The sequence below is a fragment of the Budorcas taxicolor genome, chromosome 14, assembly GCF_023091745.1.
Source record: "Budorcas taxicolor isolate Tak-1 chromosome 14, Takin1.1, whole genome shotgun sequence".
NCBI classification, from domain to species: Eukaryota; Metazoa; Chordata; class Mammalia; order Artiodactyla; family Bovidae; genus Budorcas; species Budorcas taxicolor.
The window spans coordinates 60,445,438-60,466,205 of record NC_068923.1 but is presented as its reverse complement, the minus strand read 5'-3'; the positions used below and the strand labels follow the sequence as shown (position 1 = coordinate 60,466,205).

General features: G+C 41.7%; 1 protein-coding gene across 1 annotated transcript in view; it reads left to right on the top strand.

Moving 5' to 3' along the window:
- SLC30A8 (solute carrier family 30 member 8) overlaps nucleotides 1-19,934 on the top strand; it is a 41,023-nt gene extending 21,089 nt beyond the window's left edge. Inside the window, exons 3-8 of the mRNA XM_052651945.1 lie at nucleotides 1,748-1,894; nucleotides 5,958-6,111; nucleotides 10,145-10,295; nucleotides 13,275-13,380; nucleotides 18,365-18,499; nucleotides 19,789-19,934. Coding sequence (XP_052507905.1) covers nucleotides 1,748-1,894; nucleotides 5,958-6,111; nucleotides 10,145-10,295; nucleotides 13,275-13,380; nucleotides 18,365-18,499; nucleotides 19,789-19,934 — 839 coding nt within the window. The remainder of the gene's footprint in view (nucleotides 1-1,747; nucleotides 1,895-5,957; nucleotides 6,112-10,144; nucleotides 10,296-13,274; nucleotides 13,381-18,364; nucleotides 18,500-19,788) is intronic.
- Nucleotides 19,935-20,768: the final 834 nt, after the last annotated feature.

The window sequence follows — 20,768 nt, the reverse complement described above, 5'->3', positions numbered from 1 at the left end:
ACATTAGAGGATAATTGGAAGGACAACTGATTTGTTAGCAAAATGTTGCTTTTTGGCTAATGAATCATTCTGATTTTTGCCCTGACAGCTCAGTAACAAGCTTGAAGACGATTTTGTTTCAGACCATTAAACTTTGACAAACCAGTTATTAACTACAGCTAGAGCCAGCAATCTGTGGGGATTACTGCAATTATGAACCTTATGTGTAATTTTTAAAAATCATTAGTTGAGACAAGGTGAGTCTGATGATGGAGGGGCTGATGACCGACAGACTCCATCACTTTGCAATACACAAGGGAAAACCAGCTTCTGGGAGGACTAATCCGTCAGCAGAAGCGCTTTGCTGGGAAGATGGAACAAGAGCAGTAAAGGTTATTGCACTCAAGCAACAAGCCCTGCTTGAGAAAACACGAAGCTGCTCTTTGACTTCTGTTTTAGAGGTTGGAGGTCTTTTCTCAATGGAGAATTAAATGGAAGTGCAGGGAACAAACCAAATAGACAACAAGGCAGGTCTCCTATGGTCTGGGTTCCCTTCCTGTGCGTTACTGGATTGCTGCTGCATTCAAGATGATCATGCCAAGTGAAGTAAGTCTGAGAAAGTGAAATATCATATGATATTATTTACGCATGGAATCTAAAAACATGATACAAATGAACCTATTTACAAAACAGAAACAGTCTTGCAGACACAGAAAATAAACTTAAGGCTACCAAGGGGAAGGTGTGTGTGTTAGTCGCTCAGTCGGGTCTGACTCCTTGAGACGCCATGGGCTGTAGCCTGCCAAACTCCTCTGTCCACGGGATTTTCCAGGCAAGAATACTAGAGTGGGTTGCCATTTCCTTCTGCAGGGGATCTGCCTGACCCAGGGATTGAACCTGGGTCTCTTGTGTTGCAGGCAGACGCTTTACTGTCTGAGCCACCAGGGAAGCCAGGGGAAGGTAGGGGGGAGATAAATTAGGAATCTCGGATTAACATAAACACACTACTATATATAGGCTAGATAATCAATAAGGACCTACTGTGTGGCACAGGGAACTCTGCTCAATATTCCATAATAATCTATATGGGAAAAGAATCTGAAAAAGAATAGGTGTATGTGTATGAACAACAAAGTCATTTTGCTGTCCACCTGAAATTAACACAACATTGTAAATCAACTATGTTCCAATATAGGATAAACATTTTTAAAAATGATCTCATTGCGAGGTGCCTGTCCTTTCTTCTTCCACCTCCCCAATATTCATTTCAAGCCCAGGTGGTTAAGATAAACTAATGGAGCAGAAGTAGCGAAGACTAAGGTAAAATTACACATTGAACAATAGCACACCAGTGGGCCAGACTGTGTCATCCGGTTTACAGACAAAGTCCAGGTCCTCAGTCTGGAGACCCTTTCAATCCAGCCTGCACCTCTCCATTGTCACCCTATTATACTTCCCTTTTGAATCCTTATGCCCTCATCTAACTGGAATGTTCTTCAAATGGGCCCCACTTTCTAATCTCTGTACCTTAGCTCTCCCAGGAATGGCCCCTCTTGTGCAATTCATTTCTACATGTTCAAATTCTACCCACCCTCTCAATCTCAGTTTCCTTACTTGTCAAAACAATGTAGATTATATCCAAGTTAAGACCCTTTCTCGTCTTCAGTTCTGTGAGTCTGAGGCGTTTTCACCAAACTGTGGTTAGTACACATAGGATCTGGTGGCCCCGTGGGGCCCTAACCCCACTTCCTATTCTGTATCCCCGTAGGTGGGCACATTGCTGGGAGTCTTGCTGTCATCATGGATGCTGCCCATCTCTTAGTTGACCTGACCAGTTTCCTGCTCAGTCTCTTCTCCTTGTGGCTGTCATCAAAGCCCCCCTCCAAGCGGCTAACTTTTGGATGGCGCCGAGCAGGTATAGTTCATCAACCGAGCATCGAGGCGGAGTAATGCTGCAGAGTCCAATCAAGGATGAAAATGGAAGGGGTGAAGCGAAGCTTCGTTTGGAAATCCCTTAGAGGCACATCTCTGGTGCACAGAGGGAAATAGACGTGTATATGGGAATGTGTACTCTCAGTGCTAATTCCACTAATAGCCAGATTCATGGCGGCTACCTCTACTCCAATGGGACAACAGGAGCACATGCATCATTTTAGCAGCCACCTCAGCGCGAGAATCTCAGTGTGTGGTAACAGCCATGATGTTATTCATGGAATGACTTGGCATCTGGGAGAGAGGGCGGGCTGAAGCTTCTGACATTTTGCAAAATCAAGCACAGAGAGCCCAGAGAGTTGGAAAGACTGAAGAACTTCCCATAGAGGGGTTGGGAAAAGAATATGGACTTTCCAGTTCACATGGCGTTTAGCCATTCAGTGGATGGCTCAGCTGGATATCTTGTTCAAACAACCATCAACAACCACAAGAAAAGGAGAAGGAAGAGGAGGAAGAGGGGAGGAGAGTTTACTTTTTGTCTCTTCTTAGACCTGGGTCTTTGATGGGGTGATGGCTTGCTCTTGTCTCGGAAGGGGACCAGGTATGATGAGGCTTTACAGTCTGAGAACTTGTTACTGTGGCTCATTTCTACAGTCCACCCATCTCTCCAACACATTCTGCCTCTCTACTTCTCCTCCTCTGTATAATTTCTTATGTCAGAGGAATAAGAGGGGCTTCTGGCTGAATGTAAAAATCATTTATACTGAGTTACAACTCCATGTTTTCACACCAGTTGAGAACATCAACGTGAAACAGATCTGAGGGCAGAGCTTTGGCCAACATGCTAACACAGACAGCCTCACTAAAAGGTGCCGCTAGACGCAGACCGCAGGCTGTAGCCTGATGATTATGAACTGTGGTTTTTCCTGCTTAGAATGATAGAAAGTTCTAATTTCATGAGATGAGATGGTTGAGTGCCATCTCATGTGCAATGGACATGAAGTTGAGTAAACTCCGGGAGATGGTGAGGGACAGAGAAGCCTGGCATGCTGCAGTCCGTGGGGTTGCAAAGAGTTGGACATGATTTGGTTTGACTGAACAATAACAACGATTTCATGCCAAACAATTTATCATCAGAGGTGTTTTGCACTGTCTTTCCTTTAACATTCAGAGAAAGAGAGGGAGAGGGAGAATTGAGGAAATAAACATCAATAAAAGGACTTGGTGACATTGTGATTTAAAGATGCTTTCCAGTCCCTAATAGGGCTACATTTGGAAAACACCTACCTTTGACTGAGTACCCATCATTGATCCTCATAAATTTTTACATGTATTTTACCCTTTCTGATAGCATGGGTCAAAGCTGTTTTGTAAACACAGGCAGGACTCAGAATTTAGGTTGCTACTTGAACTTTCTCCTCCTGGCCACGGAGGTCAGTGAGAATTGACAATCCAGAGGCCAGGGCTGCTCAACAGAACTCTCTGTTTCAAGAGAAATGTTGTACAATAGATAGTACACTGGGGCCATGGAGCAATTTAAATGTGGCTAGTGCTAGTGAAAAACTGGACATTTAATTTTACTTTAAATTTAAACAGCCACATTGGATCAATGGCTACTATATTAGGCAGCACCCCCACAGACATATAGATGAAAATCAACTAGTACATCAAACATATAATTTCATGGATAACTTTGTTGAGGAAGAAGCTAAGTATAAAAAGTGAGTTTAGGTAAAGATAATATTAATATATGCACCCAATGTTCATAGCAACAATATTTTAATTTTCATGATATGGAAGTAACCTAAAGTGTCTATCAACAGATGAGGTGATAAAGATAAGATGGGCACACACACACACACAGTGGAATACTACTCAGTCATAACAAGAGTGGAAATTTGCCATTTGCATCAACATGGATGGACAGGGAGGACATTCTACTAAGTGAAATAAAACAGACAGAGAATGAAAAATACTGTATGATACCACTTATATGTGAAATCTAAGAAATGAAACAAAGTAGGGCAGAGGGAAGGGAGTGACGCATGATAGGGATAGGAGATTGAGAGGTACAAGCTGTTATACATAAAGTAAATAGTTCAGTTCAGTTCAGTTGCTCAGTTGTGTCTGACTCTTTGCGACCCCCAAGAACTGCAGCATGCCAGGCCTCCCTGTCCATCACCAACTCCCGGAGTTCACTCAAACTCATGTCCATCAAGTCGGTGATGCCATCCAGCCATCTCATCCTGTGTCATCCCCTTCTCCTCCTGCCCCCAATCCCTCCCAGTATCAGAATCTTTTCCAATGAGTCAACTCTTTGCATGAGGTGGCCAAAGTACTGGAGTTTCAGCTTTAGCATCAGTCCTTCCAAAGAACACCCAGGACTGATCTCCTTTAGAATGGACTGGTTGGATCTCCCTGCAGTCCAAGGGACTCTCAAGAGTCTTCTCCAACACCACAGTTCAAAAGCATCAATTCTTCAGTGCTCAGCTTTCTTCACAGTCCAACTCTCACATCCATACATGACCACAGGAAAAACCATAGCCTTGACTAGACGGACCTTTGTTGGCAAAGTAATGTCTCTGCTTTTGAATATGCTATCTAGGTTGGTCATAACTTTCCTTCCAAGGAGTAAGCGTCTTTCAATTTCATAGCTGCAATCACCATCTGCAGTGATTTTGGAGCCCCCCAAAATAAAGTCTGTCACTATTTCTACTGTTTCCCCATCTATTTGTCATGAAGTGATGGGACCAGATGCCATGATCTTCGTTTTCTGAATGTTGAGCTTTAAGCCAACTTTTTCCCTCTCCTCTTTCATTTTCATCCAGGGGCTTTTTAGTTCCTCTTCACTTTCTGCCATAAGGGTGGTGTCGTCTGCATCTGAGGTTATTTATATTTCTCCCAGCAATCTTGATTTCAGCTTGTGTTTCTTCCAGTCCAGCGTTTCTCATGATGTACTCTGCATAGAAGTTAAATAAGCAGGGTGACAGTATACAGTCTTGACGTACTCCTTTTTCTCTTTGGAACCAGTCTGTTGTTCCATGTCCAGGTCTAACTGTTGCTTCCTGACCTGCATACAGGTTTCTCAAGAGGCAGGTCAGGTGGTCTGGTATTCCCATCTCTTTCAGAATTGTCCACAGTTTATTGTGATCCACAGTCAAAGGCTTTGATATAGTCAATAAAGCAGAAATAGATGTTTTTCTGGAACTCTCTTGCTTTTTCCATGATCCAGCAGATGTTGGCAATTTGATCTGTTGCTCTACGTAAAAGGAGGGAGGATCGAAATTATGGGATGTGTCTGACCACTGACTCACAGAGTGTTTCTAGAGCCTTGTAGGGTTTTAGAACTGATCTAAAAGGTTGAGTGAAAGATCAAGGTGAGGCTTAAGGAGCTTCTAAGTAAGCAAGCATGCTTTGCTCAGTAGGAAGCTTGAACACTGTCTTATCTTTAAATATTCATGTAAATGTCTCTATTCTGATACTTTTCTTCCTTACTCTTGCCCATAAAATGCAATTAGAGTGTTGACATACCTTGGAGTTTGCCTCTGTATTTATAGTAAGTTGGGTTGGCAAATGAAACTCATTTTCATTAAGCCTCTGAAACCTTCCCTTTTTACTCTTTTACAGTGCTGGCAAGTTGTAAATGTTTTATGGCAGAATTAAGAGTTTCTAAACACATTTTACCCTTTGTGTCTCATTATTTTTCATCTCTTAATAACTTTCAATCATTTTAGCACCTGTTTAAATTAAAATCCCTCAGGAAAACAGCAAGGGCAGGCAGCAATTAATATGCTTTAAAAATTTGCTGAAAATTACTTAGTAATATGAAGCATAATGAACTAGTATTTTATGAATGCAACAAGAAAGGGTCTCATCTTAGTACTAAAATTCATCCACACTTCTGCTTTGTAAATGACTAAGTGAAGTGCTGTGCGGCCTCTTTTCTTTGGTGGGGAGGTGGAGCATTAATGTTTCATGAGTCTTGGGGAGATTGAGGTGGTTCACAGATTCTCTGTGCATGTGTGTCTGTGTGTTTGTATCCCTAGAGATCCTGGGGGCCCTGCTATCCATCCTGTGTGTCTGGGTGCTGACAGGCGTGCTGGTGTACCTGGCGTGTGAACGCCTGCTGTACCCTGATTACCAGATCCAGGCGACTCTGATGATCATCGTTTCGAGCTGCGCAGCGGCAGCCAACATTATGTCAGTGGCCCCGCACGCTGCCCATGAAGCTTGTCAGGACAGAGATTTGTGCTGGTTTTGTTGTCGTTACTGCTTGTTTCTAATTCCTCCACTGGTGAGGATGGTCGAGACCTGACAGAGTGTTCAAACGGCTTTACGACCGAAGATCAGGCTGCTTGTGCTAGTTAATGTGCATTTTAACATCCACTTCTAATAGCTATCATCTTGAGTGCTTCCTATGTGCCAGAGACTGCTAAGATCTTTTGATCTACATTATCAAGCTCAATGTGCACAACACAAACACTTTACAGATTAGGAAACTGAACCTCCGTAAGGTTAAATAAATTGCCAATGAGGTAGTGCAGAGGAGGATTTGAAAACAGATCCACCAAACCCAGAATTGAGCTTCTAGCCATTCTACTCTCTCACACAAACGAGACAGTTCCACGTGGGATGTGACTTACGCCTCTCCTGTTTTTGTTACATGAACACATTATGGGTTCCCAGAGGCCTGGGTTGGAAAGGATCATAAATTTTGTTTACTTCAGCCCCTTTCTACTTTTGAATTCCCTTTTGCAATATCCCCATAAAATGGTTATTAGTTTCATATATATTTTAACAGAATAACAGGGAATTTATTTCTCTCAAGAGCAACCTATCTTATCTTTGTATCATTATGACTGCATGAACATTCTTCCTTAAACTGTGTTAGCTGTATTCTTCCTTTAGTTTCCATCTATTGGTCCATTCTCTTACCCAGGCAGTCTTAAATCATTCTCATAGGACATCTGATCATTGCCATATTGATCTGGTCTTCTTAGATGAACTGTTTGATTACTCATGACAATGGGGACTTGAGGCCAGGACTTTGACCCTTTTTGGTTGATTTTCTCTTTCCTATTTGATAGTCTGATTTGGGGTAACCTTACTTAAAACTCTGTTATCTATCTACCTACCTACCTACCATCTATGGCAGACCCAATAACGACCCTTCAGGGGTTTCCACATTCTAACCCTTGGAACTCCTGAATATGCAATTTACATGGGAAGAGAAACTTTGCAAATGTTGTTAAGGATGGATCTTGAGACGGGCAGATTATCCTGGATTATCCAAACAGGCCCAACACAACCACAAAAATCCTTAAAAGAGGGAAGCATAAGGTCAGAGGGCAGAGAAGATGATGCATTGCTGACTTTGAAGATGGAGGAAAGGGCCTGGAGTCAGTGAACAGAAGTGACCTCTAGAAGCTGGAAAAGGTAAGAAAATGAATTTCCCCCTGGAACCTCCAGAAGGAATGCGGTCCTGCTGACTTTCTATCCTCCAGAACGATAAGATAATACATTTATGTTGTTCTAAGCCACAAAGGCTTTGTGGTAACTTGTTACGGCAGCAACAGGAAACCCAGATACCATCTATGTATCCCCTGTCTTGCGATGAAACATGATACATGCAATCAGGTAGGTTCATGCATAAAAGTAGACAGAGAGCAGAGTGGCATTGTAAGCATTTTGTTTTTTTAAGAGAGGGTACAAAGGAGTCCTTGGAATTAGAGGAACCTGAGCATGGATACTTTGAATAAGTTCCTCTAGGTACTCTCATATCCTGACCTTGCACCTGCTTTTAGTTCCTTACTTCTTGGTTTGGGACCCATTGCTCAAAATCTTTAAGATGAACAATCAGAAGAGTGGTATTTGATCTTCTGTCACTGATGAGATCCCTAATTCCACCCAGTTAACTTGGAAATGCACTTCACATTGGCAGTGGGAGAAAAAGTATGGAGAGATCAATACAAGTCTATCACTCCTAGGAGACAAATAAGCCAGGCCACATGTCCTGCTGACTGTCATCATCTTTGCCTAAGAAGAACAACATGTCCCCAGGACAGCGGTAACAATAAAAATATTAATAATTTCCCAGGAGTCGTTGTCATATAGGCTGTGCCCATGCTGCCTGAAGATGAAGATGCACCCAGTTAACTACCACATAAATCTGGCACCTTGATGACTGAGGCTGACTTCCTGAATAGATACCATCCACATTTTCTTTTTACTGCAACTGCTTTCAAAGTCTGAGCCTAATATTGCAGGTGAGTTTCATACTTACAAAGACCAGGGAATTGAAAAGCATTGACTTCCCTGCACAAGGAGGTAATTTTTATGGATAAACATACTGAGTGACTAAAATGTTTACTTAGAGAACTGGGATTACAGATTTCAAGTGCTACATGCTTCACTGTCTGACTACAGAGATATCTGAACCGTAATTTGGGAATAAATCTATTCCTTGGGAGCCCAAAATCAGGGCAGAAAGTTCTAACAGAAGTTGCTAAGGGATTCTAGGATGAAGGTTATTGATAGAGCCTTAAGGCTAAGCTTTCTCTGCCTGAAACATTTCCTCCTCTCCTAGCCCATTTAACTCTAGTATAACCTTTCAAACCCAACTCAATTGCTTTGTCTGTCTAACTAAATCAGACTCCCTTGCTGTTCTATCTGTAGCACCAGTTCTTAATAGGCTCAGGATAATTAGAATTTTCCATTTATGTGTGTCTTTTTAGAATCTCCGCCATCTCCATCATACTTAAAGTTATAATGGGGAGGGGCCATGTCTGTTTTCACCATTACGCTCCAAGTATTAAACAGTGCCTGGCATATAAAATCCCTAAATAAGTTTTTTTTTTAATATAAAATGAGTAAAAGAATGAATGACTATGGGATGAGCATACATGGCAGGCCTAGAAACTGCCAGGCATACACGGCTGTCTGAAGAACTTTAAATGGTAGCTTCTAATAGAAGGTGAATTTCTGCTCAAACATTAACAATATAAAACCTGTAGATTATGTAATGATCAAATCTTGATGAATAGAAGTCACTCTGCTTTGTGACGATGGCCTGAAATTTAATAGACAATTCACCTGCAAACAGACTGGGGTATGTGGCACTGAAAAATTATTTTTTTATACCTTTGTTCCAAAATGCTCAGAAAGTGTTTCTAGGCAAAACATAAGAGATATTACTCCTAAAGTAGATAAACAGAATTGGGTACATAATTTATAGGGCCCACTACTAATCTCTTGGAATTGGATTAGAGATGTTAAATTTTGCAATATGTTATACACATATAAAACATTTATATTCATGAATATATTGCAGGTTTGATAAATAGCTATGTATTTACACAAGCACATTACTTTCATCATTGGCCATTAGGGAATTATTCACATTTCAAGTTCTAGTGGAAATGAATAAAATTGAGTAAAATAAAAGTTTAAAAAATTCAACCTTGATGAAATTCACTGCTTATTTTGTTGTATTGCTTTTTGCTGCTTTTTGCATTTGAAACCAGCACATTTAATTAAGCTCCCACCAAAGCTCAGCTTTAAGTCTAGCTCGGTAGACACTTGATAAATGATATTTCCCCTCCTCCTTGTCAAATACTTGGCATTTACCTAATAGATGTTACTCTCTAGTTTTAAAATGAAACACAGCAGCATTAAACTGGGCTTCCCTGGTAGTTCAGCTGGTAAATAATCTGTCTGCAATGCAGTAGACCCCGGTTTGATTCCTGGGTCAGAAGATCCCTGGAGAAGGGATAGGCTACCCACGCCAGTATTCCTGGGCTTCCCTGGTGGGCTCAGAGGGTAAAGAATCTGCCTGCTATGCGCGAGACCTGTGTTCGATCCTTGGGTTGGAAAGATCTCCAGGAGGACATGGCAACCCACTCCACTATTCTTGTCTGGAGAATCCCCATGGACAGAGGAGCCTGGCGGGCCATAATCCATGGGGTCACAAAGAGTCGGACATGACTGAGCGACTAAGTGCAGCACAGCATTAATTAGAAAGAGAAAATGATATGAATCTTCAATGTCTGTCCTTGTGTGAAAATTTTAAAATTCTGTGATACCCCTGTGTTCAAAATTACTCCAAAATAGTCCATTATAAAGCAGCAATGTTTCAATCCATTGCCATTTGGATAACAGGCTGTCGTCAACATGATACTGCAAAGATTTTTAAGGGTTAATCTCACGTGTGCCAAGGACATTGTTTTTCTTTCAGACTAAGTGTGATTTTACACCAGAAAGACCCTGCCCACAATCACAAAGAAGTGCAAGCCAATGCCAGTGTCAGAGCTGCTTTTGTACACGCCCTTGGAGATCTATTTCAGAGCATCAGTGTGTTAACCAGTGCGCTTATTATTTACTTTAAGGTGAGTATGTCGGAGTCAACTCCCTGTTCCAGGGACTTTATAGACTAGGTGGTACCTGATCTGGCCCTCCATTATTACTTTAAATGGGGGTGGACTGCCGATTTGCCTACACGAATTACTTTACAAGGTGCAAACAAACATTCAAAGCTGATTTTCCTAATTCATAAGAGCAATGTCTTTAACTATACGGCTGCCAGTCTTTTAAGAAAGCAGTTCTTTTGTCCTGGGGTTAAGGTGGACAGCAACAGAACCATGAAAAACTTAGGATTCTTGGGTTATAAGCAACAGAAAAGGTCTCTAGTTTGCTTAAGCAAAACAGATTCATTGATTGAAATTTATTAGAGGTACTCCTCTAAGAAAGCAAGGTAGAAATAAGGGAAACTTTTGGTATGCAGATTTCAGAAATTATCCAATTTCTGTCCCAGGCATCATGCTGAAATGAATGTGTGCGTGCATGCTCAGTCACTCAGTGGTGCCCAACTCTTTGCAACTCTATGAACCTTAGCCCACCAGGCTCCTCGGTCCAAAGGATTTTCCAGGCAAGAATACTAGAGTGGGTTGCCATTTCCTCCTCCAGTGGATCTTTCCAACCCAGGGATCAAATCCACGTCTCCTGCATTGGAGGTGAATTCCTTATTAGTGAGCCACTTGGGAAGCCTGAAATGAATGTGATTCAGCTAATTTTTTTCCTCTTCTTGTCACTCTGCTGAAAATTCATGTTTCTAGGAAATGGAACCCAATTGATGTAGATTGCGTCTTGTATCTTTTGCTTGGCTGGGGAGGATAGAGCCATTGACTGACTCTTCCACAATGGGAGGGAGAGAACTTCTTTTCCAAAAGAACTGTGTTAATGGAAACCTGGAGTAGATCTGGGTGAGCCTCTGACCCTAAACAAATATTCACTATAGCTCCCTGTTTGGTAATTAGTTCAGTCAGTTCAGTCACTCAGTCGTGTCCGACTCTTTGCGACCCCTTGAATCGCAGCACGCCAGGCCTCCCTGTCCATCACCAACTCCCGGAGCTCACTCAGACTCACGTCCATCGAGTCAATGATGCCATCCAGCCATCTCATTCTCTGTCTTCCCCTTCTCCTCCTGCCCTCAATCCCTCCCAGCATCACAGAGTCTTTTCCAATGAGTCAACTCTTTGCATGAGGTGGCCAAAGTACTGGAGTTTCAGCCTTAGCATCAGTCCTTCCAAAGAAATCCCAGGGCTGATCTCCTTCAGAATTGACTGGTTGGATCTCTTTGCAGTCCTAGGGACTCTCAAGAGTCTTCTCCAACACCAGAGTTCAAAAGCATCAATTCTTCGGTGCTCAGCTTTCTTCACAGTCCGACTCTCATATCCATACGTGACTACTGGAGAAACCATAGCCTTGACTAGATAGACCTTAGTCGGCAAAGTAATATCTCTGCTTTTGAATATACTATCTAGGTTGCTCATAACTTTTCTTCCAAGGAGTAAGTGTCTTTTAATTTTATGGCTGCGATCACCATCTGCAGTGATTTTGGAGCCCCCCAAAATAAAGTCTGACACTGTTTCCACTGTTTCCCCATCTATTTCCCATGAAGTGAAATATTTGGTAATAATAAGAACTAAAAGAGGTGGGTGAGGGCAGAGGTACAGGCAGGCGGGTAGTGGAGGAGAGGGGCATTTATCTCTGTCCATTTGCATCATGACTGTCCATTTAGCAGGGACTCTATTGTTTTACTAAAAAACTAAAACATGTAAACAAAAATTACAAAGACATGTCTGAATTCAACTGAGTAAATCCTCACTGAAAGCTTTAAGTTTAAGGCAAAATTGTTCGAGTTGTACAGGTGAGTAGAGTTTGAGAGTACTCTTATCAAGGTCACCCTGGCCGAGTTTCTTGGAAGTAATGAGGCACAAAGTTTTCTGTGGCACAGAACTTCATCAAGGGCGGAATAGCAAATGTTTCACCCTGAGGCCAAGGGCTCCAGTGGTGAGAGAGCGTGAGAACGAGGCCTCAGTGTATACTTTTTGGACTGTATCAAAGATGCCCACCTTGAGTCTATAACATACTTAAGAGAGAAAGACATAAACTGACCCCATCTGCCAAGACCAAGCTCTGGCTGTACGTTGGTCACATGCAACCTCTGAGCAGATGATTCCCTTTCTTATCATAATTAGGGCTGAAAAGTCATTGAATACTGTGCCCATATGTGCATATTTTCATCCATCCTCTCTACTTCCATTAATTTGAGAGACATTAAATAAGGCCTTTTGAGGGAGCACTCAAGGATATCTTTCCTCTTACTTTTTTTTTTATCCTCATTTAAAAAAAACTAGCAGCACTGGCTTTTCCTGATCTGAAAGAATAGCACTGAAACATGTATCTAACCATATGTAAAATGGAGTGCAAGTTTGATGCATGAAGCACACTCAAAGTCAGTGCACTGGGAAAACCCAGAGGGATGGGGTGGGGAGGGAGGGGGGAGGAAGGTTCAGGATGGGGGACACATGTACACCTGAGGCTGATTCATGTTGATGTGTGGCAAAAACCACCCCAATATTGCAACGTAATTAGCCTCCAATTAAAATAAATACATTAATTAAAAAAATTTGGCAGCACTGGCTTTTCATTGCAGTGAGCAGGCTTTCTGTAGTTGCGCTGCGTGGTCTTAGTTGCTACATAGCATGTGGGATCTTAGTTACCTGACCAGGGATCAAACCTTAGTCCCCAACACTGGAAGGTAGCCACTGGGAAAATCCCTCTCCTTACTTCTTAAATTGTAGGGAGAACATGTCTTATGGTCTCCCTTTCTTTAGTCATTGAGAGTTGAAAGCTTAGAAGGATTATGTCTTTAGGAAGTCTTGTCTCTGATTTGGATGGTAAGTGTCAGGAGGGTGAACGGGTGACAGGAAAGGAAGGGAGTGTGGGGGTTTCCTTATTTTATCAATCAGACTTTCTGCAGGGGAGGCCTGGATTCAAAGAACTGAAATTCCTTTATTTTCTAGCCAGAGTATAAGATAGCAGACCCAATCTGCACATTCGTCTTTTCTGGCCTGGTTTTGGCCAGCACCGTCACTATCTTAAAGGACTTCTCCATCTTACTCATGGAAGGTAGGAGTGATTTTCATATTATTTCCAGCATGTGTGTTTTCTCTTCCCTATAACCACAAAAGGAAATGACCTCAAGGCATGCTCACTGTGAGCCTGCATTATAAGGAAAATGTAAGCTTATAAGGAATTTTTATGAATCTAAGTACTATGAGTTTTATTCATATGGGAATAAATAAAAAAGAATTGGCTATTTCTTCTCTAGCAATTATCATATCATATGGCATAGTATAAAAGCAATATGTACAAATACTAGAGGTAAACAGTGAGGGAGAAACAGCAAAATTATACGTTTATTCCTAAATACATGAAAATTACCTAAGAAAGATTGTGCAACTCTGTCTCTTGGGCAGCATTATAACTACTATGATACTGAAAAGGTAAAATGCTTGTTAGACTAGGCCAGCAGTTCTCAGACATTAGTGGCATCAGAACCACTTGGAGGGTCTGTTAAAACAGACTGTGAGGCCCACCAGACAGCTCCTGAGACAGTAGACCTGGATGGGATGGGGCCTGAGAAATCTGAATTTTAACAAGATGTTGATGCTACTGCCACAGTGAAACAGGAAATGGACTCAAAGTCCTTGTGTGACAAGTGAACGCCCTCGCTTGGCAGGGGACAGTGTATTTGTTTAGGTCCCAGATGATTCCACCTCCTGTCCTGGGGGCTGAGTGCCGAGGTGCAGCTGTTGCTGCTTTTACAGAAGCTATTGAAAAGAGATAAATGCATATACAATTTAGGATGACTATATTTGGTGTTCTCTCTCAGTACAGCTCTTCTCTCATGAATATCTTTTTTTTAATGTAAGGAAAAGTGTAGCTAATTATTGAAATTCCTATCAGATAGGTAACTCCTACATGAAATATACTTATTTTTGAATTAGGTTTTCAAATTAGGTTAGCATAAAATAATATTTGTACTTGATAAATTTAAATATATGTGTGTGTGTGTATGTGCTGTGTGCCTAGTTGCTCAGTCATGTCTGACTCTGCAACCCCACGGACTGTAGCCTGCCAGGCTCCTCTGTTTGTGGAATTCAGGCAAGAATACTGAAGAGGGTTTCCATGCCCTCCTCCAGAGGATCTTCCCAACCCAGGAATCAAACCCAGGTCTCTCGCATGGCAGGCCGAAGCCCAAGAATACTGGAGTGGGTAGCCGATTTGTTCTCCAGGGGATCTTCCTAACCCAGGAGTTGAATCAGGATCTCCTGCATTGTAGGTGGATTCTTTACCAGCTGAGCTACAAGGGAAACCCATATATATATATATGGGTTTCCCTTGTACACATACATACACATATATGTGTATGAATGCTTTTCCATATAAAGGCATACATACACATATATGTGTAAATGGAGAGGCATAAAATGATAAGACTTCTCCCCATTTTTTCACCTGTAAATTCTCAATCTTATTCTTCAACCCTAACATCTACTAATAAGGTAAAAGGTGACATGCTGCTGCTGCTGCTGCTAAATCTCTTCAGTCGTGTCCGACTGTGTGCAACCCCAGAGACGGCAGCCCACCAGGCTCCCCTGTCCCTGGGATTCTCCAGGCGAGAACACTGGAGTGGGTTGCCATTTCCTTCTCCAATGCATGAAAGTGAAAACTGAAAGCGAAGTCGCTCAGTCGTGTCCGACTCCTAGTGACACCATGGACTGCAGCCCACCAGGCCCCTCCATCCATGGGATTTTCTAGGCAAGAGTACTGGAGTGGGTTGCCATTGCCTTATATCTTTCCAAAAACATCTATGCATTTACACATATATGTATATGTAATAAAACACACACACACACATACACATGTGTATGCTGTTGCTAAGTTGTGTCTGACTCTTTTGCAACCCCATCCCAAGCAAGAGTACAGGAGTGGGTTACCATTCCCGTCTCCAGGGGATCTTTCCAACCTAGGGATTGAACCTATGTTTCCTGCTTGACAGACAGATTATTTACCACCAAGCCACCAGGGAAACCCTAAATATGTGTATACATATGTGTGTCTATATACATGAGTGTGTGTGTGTGTGTATATATATAGTGTATGTGTATATGTCTTTTTTTCATCAAACAAGATTATACACGTATTTTGTTCTGCACCTTGTTTTTTTCAACTAGGAATCTTTCCATATTAGTAAATACATAGATAACCTCTTTCTTTTTCATGGGTACAAAGTATTCTATTGTTAGCATCCACTTGCTTATTGATGGACATTACAAATAATGCTTCAATTATATTCTTAGCACTTATATCTGTGGAATAATTCCTAGACATGTATTGCTGTTTCAGAAGTTATGGACCTTTTAAAATTTGATAGATACTGTCATTTCTACCAAAGAGACCATATCAGTTTTTTTCCCACCAACAGTGTAGGAGAGTGCTCATTTCTTCCCAACCTCACCGTCACTGGATATTATCAAACTGTTGATTCTCCTATAATCTGATAGGTGATTATATTATATCTTATTGATTGTATATGTGAATCTTTAATTATGAAACCTAGTGAGTGATTTTTCATATACCTATTAGCCTGGGTAATTATTTTTTTGAACACTAATTTGGGTATTTTTCTGGATGCATTAATAGTTTTGCAGGCTCTCCATCAGAAAGAAAAAGGTTTCTAGGATGTGATGAACACTGAGGTCCACGGGAACATGTCCTCTTGCTTGTCAGTATTATTTCATAGAGGAAAATAAATAGGAGTAGACTTGCATTCTCCATAAAAATAAAGTGATAAAAGGAGGCAAGAGAAAAAGAGGTAGTGGGATCTTGACTTCATCTCAAGAGTCCCAGATGAATGACAGCATAAGGCCAAAGGAAACTCTCCAGGGATGACACATTAGACATAATTGCCACCTTTGGGTTACAATATCTGGGGTCTAGTGTTTACAGAACACTTCACACCCAGAGGAGGGCTCTTAGAGTCTGGCATCCCACTTACCCATGTGGCCTTACAAATTCTTCTTAACCCTTCTGACTCCCAATTTCTTCTCCAGTCAAACAATTCTAGCACTGATTAGATCTTAAGTTTTATAACTATTAAATAAGATCATTACTAGAAAGTGCTTAGCACAAACCTTGACCTATAGTAGGTTCTCAATAAAGGTGCTAATATTATTAATTATTTTGTTATTGTGTAACATTTTCACGCATGACTACATGCACTTTCTATGGCTAATCTGAGACAAGAATTTCTTTGTTTCTAATACCCCAAGTTTGTGGAGCTCATAGAGTAAAAAATCATGTTGACCAGCTGTTTGTTCTACGAAAAGATATTAAATGGGATGAAACTAAACTCAAACTGTACTGAATTTTAAGTTAGCTCCAAGGAGGGAATCCCTATGAGCAAGGTTCTTAAATCCTGAAAAAGGAGGGTTAAGGATTCCCTATTCCCTTTAAGAAAGTGGTTCTAATCTGGCAGCTCATTACAATCATCCGGGAAGCTTTTGAAAAATACTTATGCCCAGGCCCTAGACCCAGAGATCTTGATAGATCTCTTGATAGATCTTGACAGATTTAATACAAGCTAGCTTTTTTTTTTTTAACATGTGGGCAAGCTTGAGAACCACTTCAAAGTAGGGCTTCCCAGTAGCTTGTAAATACTGGTGCAATGGTTCTCTACTTTGGCTCTGTTAGAATCAACAATTGAGGTAACAAAATACTGATGCTGGTCTTCTCCCCAGAATATCTGATTTAATTGGTCTTGGGTCTAACTTGGTCATTGGGATTTCTTAAATCTCTAGTGACACTAATGTGCTTGCAAGGTCAAGAGCCACTCTGAAAGCATATGGATTTCAGAGCCTCATCCAGAGATGTTTTCTTTAGGAGAATTTTAATAGAGCCAAGGCATATTTATTTACAACCAACACACGAGGTGTTTGTGTTGTTTGTATATAATTGAAGTGGAAGCTAAAAAGTGTTCATCCTCAGAAAACTTTTCTACAGAATCCTCTTTGGGTCATCTTTAGTTGACAGAGATTTACCTATCGCATCAAATGGCTTTACCACTGTGGTGCTAATTGAGTTGATTTTTTAAAAATTCGTATATCAACCTGATACCTTTTATGATTTTAACCAACCATTGACTTGGTTTTTCTCTCTGTAGCCAGCCAAACCAAATGTCCTTATATTTTCAAATCCTATCATCTATGTGACAATCCTTGCAATGTTTGAAAACGGTGATTCTACTTCCCTTCACCTTCCCATATCCAGGTAGAGACACCCCCGTTCCTTCAGCCCCAAAACATAGCTGACTGGCTGCCAAACTCCCCACCTTCATGCATGTCCCACACTATTCCTCTAGAAACAACAACGACAGTCAAACTACTACATTCTGCGGCTTGAATAGTAAACCCTTACTACTGCACTTAAAATGATAGAAATGCTACAGACAGAATAATGAGATGGTATTATAACATTAGGATCTCCTCTTATCACAGTTCGCTAAGGGACTGGTTAGATGACTAACAATTGTATAGCATTAGAGTTTACCAAGGACAGATGTTTTCTGAGATGTTTTCAGAGTCCCCAAAGGACACTGTTAACTACATATTGCTTTTATTATGCCTATTTTACTATGAATATTCTGAGGATTAGAGAAGTTCCAAGTGCTGGGTAAAATTCACAATAGTTGTAGTCAGAATGCCAACCCAAGATTATTCAATACCAAATCCCATGGGATTCCACTTTGCTTTCCAGATAATTACAAACGTAATTGGGGGAAATAATGCACTCTGGAAGTGAAGGGTGATGGCTGTCTTGATGGCTGCAGAGTAAAATCTGCAAATGCTCTTTGTGAACCTGTAGCTGATGGCAAAACCTTTGAAACAGGTGAATCTGCTTTCGTAAACATTTGAAAAGAGAAACCACAGATGGAGAGGGCAAGGTAGTATTTTAGTAAGGACTTTGCAGCCCCAGTTAGTCTTTGCACTGAGCCATATTTCACGAGATACCCTACTAACCCCGGCCTCCTGTTCTCTCCTCTTGGCAGGTGTGCCAAAGCACCTGAGCTACAATGGTGTGAAAGAGCTCATCTTAGCAGTGGATGGGGTGCTGTCTGTGCACAGCTTGCACATCTGGTCGCTAACAATGAACCAAGTGATTCTCTCTGTTCACGTTGCTGCAGGTCAGTGAGTTTGTAAACATCCTGGACAAAAATTCAGTCATATCCTATAACGTCAGGAATTTCCCTCCTGTTGGTGGAGCCGCCCTGAGTGTCTGTTGCATGCCAAAACAATTGCAATGTGTTTTGTGTGACCAAGGACCTTTGAAACCCCCTTCCCCCTGCCAATGTCGTCATGGCAACAGTGCTACTTAGGACCACCCTGGAGGTGGAAGGTAGCGGTTTAGAGAGTAGAACAAAAGGATAAAACACCACCCAAGCTTCAAGGCCTTAAATTCTTTTTGACTCGATGTCCTATTGGTTAAAGGAGTGGAATGAATTTAACAAGAAACCTTCACTGATTATCTTTGGTGTGTGAGATGTTTTACCCTAGCATCAAAGAGAGAAAGGCGAAGGAGACACAGGTCCCATCCTTAAGATTCCAAAAAGGTAAAAGATATACTAGTCAGAATTAATGGTGGTTCCTTTACTGGATGCTTAGCAATTCTGTAACCATGTGAGATAACTCTCGGGATGTGAGGTTTACCCTAAAAAACTACTTTGTCAAGTAGAAGGTGATTTTGCTCATGATACATCCTAGGGCTGAGAAAATGGGCAATGGCTCAGGAGACAGCTCAGACCAAGAATGATATATTAGGCTGCTGAGAAATAACTCATGAAGTTACTCAGAGGCAGGATACAGGAAGAGTCATTGGAGGACTGTGCTTTCTCAGACATCCTCATCTCAGCTGAGAGGCTTGGATCTGGCTGCAGGGAATTTACAGCCTCCCCTACACCAATATTTCACTGCAAATGGAAGGATCTAGTAAACACTCAGGTTACTATGGAGGGAACTTCACAGCCTCCTGATACCTTTTGGGAAAAGAGAAAAAGACGGCAGAGAGGGCTGCTGCTCTAAATGTTTGCTGGCTCTTGTCACCATCCTTGAGATAAATTATGATTATATACAAGGGTGAAAACTCAGAGAACCCAGGGAGCCAGTGAGCAGGGCTGTATAAGAAATAGTAGTTCTGACTTGACTTTTTCATGGTTTATCTCCTCTGTCACACTCAGCCCATAGGGACGCCAGACCCCAGAGAGAACTAACTGTGGGCAGGAAGTTCGCATAGTGACAGGGTGCTTTGCAGCCATGTCTGTGTAAGTGTAGCTGATTGTCAGAGCCATCACGGCTCCTTTCGACTGCACTGCCTGTGCCCTACCCCAGCAGCAGAGACAAAGAACTTGAAGCCAGAGATGAGCCGTCGCCCCGTGTGTGCAATCAGTGCCAATCTCTCTCAGTTCTTTATCAACAGCAGCCAGCCGGGAGAGCCAGGTGGTTCGGAGAGAAACTGCGAAAGTCCTCAGCAGTCGCTTTCCTGTGCACTCACTCACCATTCAGATGGAGCTGCCAGCTGAACAGGATCCCGCGTGCCTTTTATACGAAGACCCTCAGGACTAGCCAGTTGCTCTGCCAGCTCCCCAGGTTTGACAGGCCACTGCATGCTGCTCCACAGTTTCTAAGAAACCAACAGAAGAAGTCTGAGAAACTCATGATACAGTACGATGCACACTGTAGATCCATCCCCCATAAATGAAACCGAGCTTAGATTTATCAGTCAATTGGATTCTCCACCCATCGGGAGCTGTGTTCATTCTAGAAATGTATGTATAGATTATTCCTGACTGGGGCTGAAATAACAGCTGTTTGTAACCACAGGTAATAGAAAGTTCACCTCCCTTCAGTAACGCATCCCGAGGCTGAGCGGGCAAAGCTGAACTCAGGAAGGAGTCTTACCAGGAATCAGTGGCAAGGAAAGAGTCACAAAAATTTTTCCAAAACATGAACAGCAAAAGTAAGGAGAGCTGAGTCAGGGGTAAAAGCGAATTTGGAGGCCCAGTATTCTTGCTAAAGAATCCTGTGGACAGAAGAGCTTAGCAGGCTACAGTCCATGGGATTGCAAGAGCCGTACATGACCAAGCACACAAGTATGTCTGCATGGCTCTTTCGATATGTCTCCTTATTTCATTCTAATGACTTTTAAAAAGTTGAAATTAATATGATCATTGTATAGATAAAGCCATAAAGATTAAGTGAATCAATCAATGTCATTTATTCTTTCATTTAAAAATCTTTTTCAACACAGGCTATGGGCAGAGCATTGGTAAACCAAGCTGACATGCCCTTTGCCCTCACAGAACTCTTTCCCTTTGGGAAGAGACAGGCGTTATACTAATAAACACCACCAAGAATATACTACAAATAGCAGCAAGTGATATGAAAGAAGAGGGGCTG